General features: G+C 35.7%; 1 protein-coding gene across 1 annotated transcript; it reads right to left on the bottom strand.

Moving 5' to 3' along the window:
- Window positions 1–398: 398 nt before the first annotated feature.
- On the bottom strand, window positions 399–5,982 carry LOC113336293 (probable mediator of RNA polymerase II transcription subunit 37c). The gene is made up of 2 exons (XM_026582242.1): window positions 5,844–5,982; window positions 399–1,117 (listed from the first exon to the last, which is right to left on the bottom strand). Exons 1-2 carry the CDS (start codon window positions 5,980–5,982, stop codon window positions 399–401), a joined length of 858 nt encoding a protein of 285 aa, XP_026438027.1.
- Window positions 5,983–8,357: the final 2,375 nt, after the last annotated feature.

Genomic DNA, 8,357 nt, shown 5'->3' with positions numbered 1-8,357 from the left:
TCTTCTAATATTCAAATAATTACCATCACCTCTAAATTAACATGGCAATAGTATTTCGACTAGATCAATCCCCTAAGTATCCACAAGAGAATGAATTACAAGACCCACTTTATTCTAAACAATAATGCATGAGTATGCTTTCGACATATCGATCTTGAAACGTGCATACTTCGATGCTATAAAAGAAGTTATGCAGAAGAGGTTCGCAAAAAGCAGAAAGTAAATTTCCTTTTGTAGAACGGCTTGAATGTTCTTACAGTTTTCTTGATTCATATTATCAAGAAAAAATAAAACTAAAACTGAAACATTTCTATAAAACTTAAAAAGGTAAACTAACAAAACACATCCCCTCCAACTTCAGGCCCCAAGCAGTCATATCTTCCTCTAAGTTCTTCCACTTAATAAACTTCCTCAATCTTAGGCCCTGCACTACCTCCAGCTCCCATTGAAGTACCATCCTCATCCATGCCACCAGCACCACCCACGTCAGGTCCAACACCACCTTGATACATTTTAGCAATAATTGGGTTGCAAAGACTCTCCATCTCTTTCATCTTGTCATCAAATTCATCCGCCTCTGCATGCTGGTTGGTGTCAAGCCACTGGATAGCAGCTTCAATTGCATCCTGAATCTTCTTCTTGTCAGCTGGTGCTAACTTCCCAGCAATCTTCTCATCCTTGATAGTATTCCTCACGTTGTAAGCATAGTTCTCCAAAGCATTCTTAGACTCAACTTTCTGCTTGTGATGCTCATCCTCTGCCTTGTACTTTTCTTCCTCTTGCACCATCTTCTCGATTTCCTCCTTCGCCAACATTCCTTTATCATTAGTGATTGTGATTTTGTTCTTCTTCCCTGTAGTTTTATCCTCCACAGACATATTCAGAATACCATTTGCATCAATATCGAAGCAAACAGTGATCTGAGGGACACCACGAGGCGCAGGTAGAATTCCAGACAACTCAAATTTACCAAGCAGGTTGTTATCCTTGGTTCTTTCCCTCTCGCCTTCGTACACTTGAATTAAGACTCCAGGTTGGTTGTCTGCATATGTAGAGAAAACTTGTTCCTTCTTAGTGGGAATAGTGATGTTTATTGGAATCAATGTAGTAGGAATTACTGTTTAATCCAGTTTTTCATGACCCAGTTAATGACTAGTCCACCCGTGAAAACATTTACTCCCTAGTCCAAAAACATGTTTTTGGACTAGATTATTTACTCGCTAGTTCAAAAACTTTGTGGAGATTATAAAGTGTGTTTTCTAAATGCCTAAAACACCCTTCCAGATCTAATTAGTATCAACACATGTAAATGTTACTAGTAGTATGTTACTACATACTAAAAGTAACAATATGATGTTACTACATATTAATATGTACTATACTAGTAGTAACAAAAATATGTTACTAGTAAATTAGGTAACTACTTTACTAGTATACTAGTAGTAACTAGTAGTAATATGTAGTATCAATATGTAGTAACTTGTATGTAGTAACTAGTAGTAATATGTAGTAACTAGTAGTAATATGTAGTAACTAGTATACCAGTATACTACTAGTAGTATATTACTACATACTAGAAGTAACAATATGGTGTTACTACATATTAATATGTACTATACTAGTAGTAACAAAAATATGTTACTAGTAAATTAGGTAACTACTTTACTAGTATACTAGTAAAGTAAACTAGTATACTAGTAGTAATATGTAGTAACTAGTATGTAGTAACTAGTAGTAATATGTAGTAACTAGTAGTAATATGTAGTATACTAGTATACTACTAGTAGTAACTAGTAGTAATATGTAGTATCAATATGTAGTAACTAGTATGTAGTAACTAGTAGTAATATGTAGTATCAATATGTAGTAACTAGTAGTAACTAGTATACTAATATACTAGTAGTAACTAGTACTTTACTAGTAGTAACATATGTAGTATAACATAACAATATTAATATGTAGTATCAATACATAACATAACAGTATTGATATGTAGTACATAACATATTGATACTACATATTGATATGTAGTATCAATATATAACATAACATAACAATATTTATTTATATGCAGTACATAACATACTATCAATATGTTGACACTACATATTGATATGTAGTATCAATATATAACATAATAATATTTATTTATATGTAGTCATAACATATGGATACTACATATTGATATGTAGTATCAATACATACTAGTAGTAACATACTACTAATATGTAGTAACATACTACTAGTAACATATGTAGTAACATACATAATGTTATATGTTGGGGTTGGTAGGAATTACTGGCTAGTCCAGTTCTAGCAGACCCAGTTAATGGCTAGTCCACCCGTGGAAAAGATTTACACTCTAGTCCAAAAACTTCGTGGAGACTATAAAGTGTATAAATTCCTAAAACACCCTTCCAGGTCTAATTAGTATCAACACATGTAAATGTTACTAGTACTATGTTACTACATACTAGTAGTATCAATACGGTGATACTGCATATTAATATGTACTGTACTAGTAGTAACAAAAATATCTTATTGTTACTAGTAAATTATGTAACTACTTTACTATACTAAACTAGTATACTACTATAATATACTATACTAGTAAACTAGTAGTAACTAGTACTAGTAGTAAAATATGTAGTATCAATACATAACAATTTTTTTGATATGTAGTATCAATACATAACATATGTAGTATCAATATATAACATACTACATATCAATATGTAGTATCAGTACATACATATTACATATCAAACATACTACATATCACATAACAGACTACATATTGACATGTAGTATCAATGCATAACATATTACTACTAGTATACTACATATGTTATTAATACATACTACATACTAGTTACTACTAGTACATTACATACTACATAATGTTATTACTACATACTACATACTAGTTACTACTAGTATATTACATACTACATAATGTTATTACTACATACTAGTTACTACTAATTACTACTAGTAGTAACTAGTATACTACATATGTAATATGTAGTAACATATGTGTTATTATACGTAATGTTATATAATAGAGTTAGTACAGTAATTTTAATCTTTTCAAAACTTTTTTGGACTAAGGAGTAAATATTTTTTGGCACTGGACTAGCCAGTAATCCGGGTCGAATTTTCTGGACTAAACAGTAAATCCCTCGTTAATTAATGTAGTTTGTGCATCACCCATATGATAATGGTGGTATGGTATTCTAATTGTTTTCGATAATGATTAATGGCTTGCCAACCACTTGCTCCGACTTCTTTTCAGCATTGTCCCACAACTCCCGCAATACTTCCCCCTGATGTTATGAATGCTCACTAATGCATTATCCGCAACTTCCCAACCTACACGACATAATAACATAAAATTGGACTGCGTTGAGATGTGGTTAGTCAAAGATATCCAACTGTTTGCATAACTGACAATTTATTGATCATAGCAGCACCAATTCAGAGTCTCCAGGCACTGGGAAATTGAAAACAATATCTGTAGTCCCGGTCTGTAGTTCCTGGGCAAGTTGTCTTGGGTGGTCTAATGCATTTTAACTTATTCATATCTATTTGAACTTTTATTGGCAGAGGCTGTTTGAGAATCATATTCGTATTTGGAGTAGGAGCATCTAATCGGAAGTGCGTGTGTAAGCTACGCATGCATATAGCTCAAATCTGATGCAATAATTTAACAATCTCAATCTGTCTTGAATTGTTTGGAGCTTACCATTTGTTATCATCAAATTTTGGCGGCATAAATTATGGACTATCATTCTCTTGTTATGAAGGCTTAATATCAGATAGGATTAAGTAGCGAAATGCCCCAAAATGGACTCCATAGTTGTGAAAATGCTCTGGGCGTTAAGCGAAAGATTAAAATGCTCCAAAATGATATCGATATGCCCAATCTGTTAAAGTTATCGTTACACATGGTTAAGTGGTCAAATTCAGAAACATGTCGTCCGCACGTGTGAAAAGATGACATCTATACCCTTTTAACAAATAACATGACATAAGGGTGACTGTTTTGGACGGTCTCCACTACCAAAACGAACAATCACCAACCACCACCACCACCACCGCCACCACTACCACCGTCATCCCCACCACCACCACCACTTGAACAACCACCACCAACACCACCGCTAACGCCTCCTCCTCCACCACCACCACTATCGCCACCACCGCCACCGCCATTATCACCACCAACACCACCACCGCCACCACTATCACCACCGCTGCCACCACCACCACCACCACCGCCACCACTGCCACAACCACCGCCACCACCACCACCAACGCCACCATCTGAACCCTAAATCATGAACCCCAAATCCTGAATCCTAAGCTCTGAACCCTAAATCCTGAAACCATAGATTCTGTTGAAGGGCAAAAGAGACCATTCATAAAACAGTTGAGCAGTCAAAATCTCTCAAAATGCCCCATTTTGATTATTATAGGTAAACGTAATGGATTGGGACATTTTGATATCATTTTGGGGCATTTTAATCTTTCTCGTAACGTTCAGGCATTTTCACAACTATGGGGTCATTTCCACACGTTTGGTATCCCTTAAAACTTTTTAAAGAAAATCTAGGCGTTTCGTATCCCTTAAAACTTTTTAAAGAAAATCTAGGCGCCATTTCAGAACAGAAGTGAAATCTAGGTACAGTTTGCCTGCAAAAACAAAAATGTTTGTGTTTTCAGGTCGTAGATTGTTTTGCTGTTTTTTCTTCTTCGAAATATATGCTGAGAACAGATGAGCCCTATGGCCCCTTTCAACTTAGCTCGAACCCTGTTCAAAAGACATTATATAGGTAGAGCAGAGAATTGTTACCTCGTACGAAGAAATCTGAAGTGAGAAGGTATATATATCTAACATAATTAGGAAATCCAAAAATTTACTTGAAATTGGACTCTATAACTAATTACATCTATATGCAATTTGCTTCGTCACATGCCAGACAGTGTCTGCTGCATCTAGTTCGACCGTTTCGCGGCCCTCGCTGAAAAAAACACCAAACGGGTTTAAAATTGACAAGGTTTGCCCTAAGGCCACGTGCTCTAGTAATAACTGATGTGGAGTCACAGGTTTAGGGTTTTTTTACTACTATATATTCATAACATAACCTTTTTTTTTTTTTTTTTTTTTTCTCAGCCATAGGATTACCTTTCTTTCGTTCATTTTAGGGCAAACTACTCGATCTAAAGATTCCAGACTACTTGATCTTGAATTCAACAGCGCCGTTTCCACATCTCTCTCTGTACTAAATCTCATCTCCATCATCCAACATCCGTATCTCTTTCTCTGATCTCCATTATCAAACAAACTGTAAGAAATAAAAGAAGAATGAGTTATGAATTGTTGATTTCGGAGTTTGTGTGGGAACCATTGCATGTTTCATGGGTGGATGGAGATACAAGCAAGCAATCATCCTTGATTTAGCATAATGATTTCTCCTCTCACATTTAAATCGAATGAAATGGTTTCATCCTGAGTTTGTTGGGGAGAACAAGGGATATTCGATTTATTTATTTTTCGAAGAAAAGGTTATATTAAAAAGAAAAATCCTTTACAAACTACGAAGGAAATCACTCAAACATAAGATCTTCCCAATTGCTCTAAATGAGACTAGGGGTAACGATTTTGAAAGTATTGGTGTCACAAGACCATAAAACTACACTCTGTTTTATAAGATCACCAAAAACTCTCACACATAAGATCTTTCCAATTGTGCTTTTCTTACCACCAAAAACTCTCCCATTTCTCTCCTTCCACAAAGACCAACAAATAGCATAATGGATAATTTTCTACACCTCTTTACCTCTTTCAAGCAGCACATTATAATCCCAAATCTCAAAGGAGTAAAAACAGTGCATAAACATATGATCAGACGTCTCATTTTCGTCATTGCAAAGAACACATAAGTCACTTTCAATGCCCATGCCGCGATGTGCTAACATGTTTCTAGTCGGAAGAGAATCATGAAAATTAGCCCAAAGAATGAAACTTACCTTGTTCAGATATATCCTTTCCAAAGGTGCTTGTGGAATCTACAAGTATCGTAATTACCTGATCACTGCCTCACAAGGGATATTCGAGTTGATCATACTGTTGGAGGATTATAATGCTGCATCACTGCCTCTTGAAGCGAATTTTGAAGTTAAGAATCTGGTGGAGAAGACCGAAGGGAGATGACGTAACTGGTGTTTGAGATTCTAAGTGCATCTATGTAATTAAATTGTAATTTTGGATCCCCTAGTCAGCTGTTGTTTGTGTTCTTCTTACTAGTCGGCGTCAAAGTTCATTGAGAATTTCAAGAATTCAATTGTTTTGTTTGAAAGGTAATCATCCTAAAGATGCGCATGCGCAACTACATTTACCTTAATTGTAGACCTGCAGAATAAAAGATTACTCTGATCCAAATTTGTTATCATACTTGTTATCTATTGAATGTTGATCACTTTTCAGTTTGGTTCTTCAGGTGCTTATGTCTTTGCATGAAGAGATATTTACTGACACCTTACACATACTTTCTTTTGAACACATATTCTACAATTGCATTATAGTTTATTGTAAATTTCTCTGTGACTTGGTCTTGCTCAAATATTGTTTGATCCTGTTTGAAACTACCACCCATACCTACAGTCTTGAGGTAAGTTTCTATTCCAAGTTTTTGTTATATGTCGTCCGTACTCCACTAAGTATCTTTCAATTTTATGTTTATGCAGCATTACTCTATCTCGACAGAGAACTCTCACCGCCCAAGTACATATTTTCTTCATCCCATATCTGGGTCAGCAGTATTTGGAATTTACAAACTGCTCGAAGAATTCCGGAGTACACATGTGATCAAAATTTGTTTTCCTGAATACCAAACGAGCAACTTATTTCAGCTTCACCTTTCGGTTTGTTAAGCATTAAAAGCAGCTGCACCGAAAGATGTTGTTAAGTGTTTAACCTCCCTAACAATGGAAATATGGTTAAGGCAACAGAACAAGCTACGGGTGTCAGCCACTTTTTAGTAATTTCTCTGAAATAGTTACCTCGATTTGTTTTGCTTACTACTCGTCACTTGCATGTATTTTCCATGTCTAACAAGTACAAGCAAAATACCCCGCTGCTCATTTGGCTCAAAAATCAGCTTTGAGGTTTTTAGGCTTAAACTTGATCTCACATCGATGAATATTGGTTAAGTACTCGGTGGTGTTCTCGTACATATTTATTACTTTATTTTTGCAATGGGAATAAGTACAGTAGGGATAGATGAGCACTTTGATTTAGAGTCAAAACTCTTCATTATCGCAACAATGCAGTACAGCATGAAGTTATCTGTTGCCTACGACATTTTTTTGTTGTTGCTATCCCTCACTTTGACATGCTCCAAACGGGCTCAAGGATAAGGTTGTTCGACAAAGGCCCAGAGCTCCACACACAAAGACAGGGTTAGGGTTTACGATAAAAATCAGAAATCTACTAAGTTACCATAAAAATTACATGATCAATGATCTACAGCTGATTAGTCTCGACTTGTATGTATGTTTGCGTTTAACTTTGATAACTTGTTAGGTCTGGACTGTGTCGACTGACCATTTCCCGTTGAGTCGTCAACTGCACCCAAGTTAGTCAAAGTCTTCGTAATAATTTCTCTGTACTACGATCACCAAACATCGGTTGGACTCGGGACTAATATAATACCTAGTGGGCACCAGGGCATGGGCTCAAGATGAACAAGGTGGTTTGCCAAAGCTTTACACATAAGGGCTGGCTTAGGGTTTGGTGTGTATCTGTTTCTTTCATTTGTTAGGGCAAACACTAGATCTAAATCCTGTATTCAAATTCTGCCTCTTCCGGATATCTCTGATCCAACAACTAATAGAAAGAAATCGAAGAAGAATGAATTATGAATTGTTGAATTTTGAGTTTGTTTGGGAGCCTTCAAGTATAACACAATGATTTCTCCTCTCATAATTAAGTCCAAAGAAGTCGGTTTATCCTTATAGAAGGATCTGGTTTCTTATCCCAACTGACGGAAGAACAGATTTAGAATTAGCTTGGGGGAGCTGTACTGCGATGGCTGCTGTAAATTTGGAGGAGATCAAAAGAAAAATTCAGTGACTCAGTAATATTTATTTCCAGATCTTCGAGAGCATTTTGAGATTCGACAACCAAACTCGGAGCATCTTTTCCATCTTCTTAATCCATCTATATTCTTCTGGTATCCATAAAAGTCACTTAAACTCTTCCTTAGTTTTATTTTATTTTAAAATCGCTGCACTTAACCGCATATGACTAGTGCGACTCAGCAGTACATCATGAGTCACGTTTCTTTAGATAG

This window comes from Papaver somniferum, unplaced genomic scaffold (assembly GCF_003573695.1).
Source record: "Papaver somniferum cultivar HN1 unplaced genomic scaffold, ASM357369v1 unplaced-scaffold_152, whole genome shotgun sequence".
In the NCBI taxonomy this organism is placed as follows: domain Eukaryota; kingdom Viridiplantae; phylum Streptophyta; class Magnoliopsida; order Ranunculales; family Papaveraceae; genus Papaver; species Papaver somniferum.
The sequence above is the reverse complement of the archived record's forward strand: the minus strand, read 5'-3'. Positions and strand labels throughout refer to the sequence as shown.

Excerpts from the sequence above, each read along its gene's own strand:
- LOC113336293 (XM_026582242.1), bottom strand. The coding sequence starts at position 5,982 with ATGTTAGCACATCGCGGCATGGGCATTGAAAGTGACTTATGTGTTCTT. Across the intron at positions 1,118-5,843 it reads TAATGTGCTGCTTGAAAGAG|TAATTCCTACTACATTGATT; the intron begins GTAAAGAGGTGT and ends TGGATTAAACAG.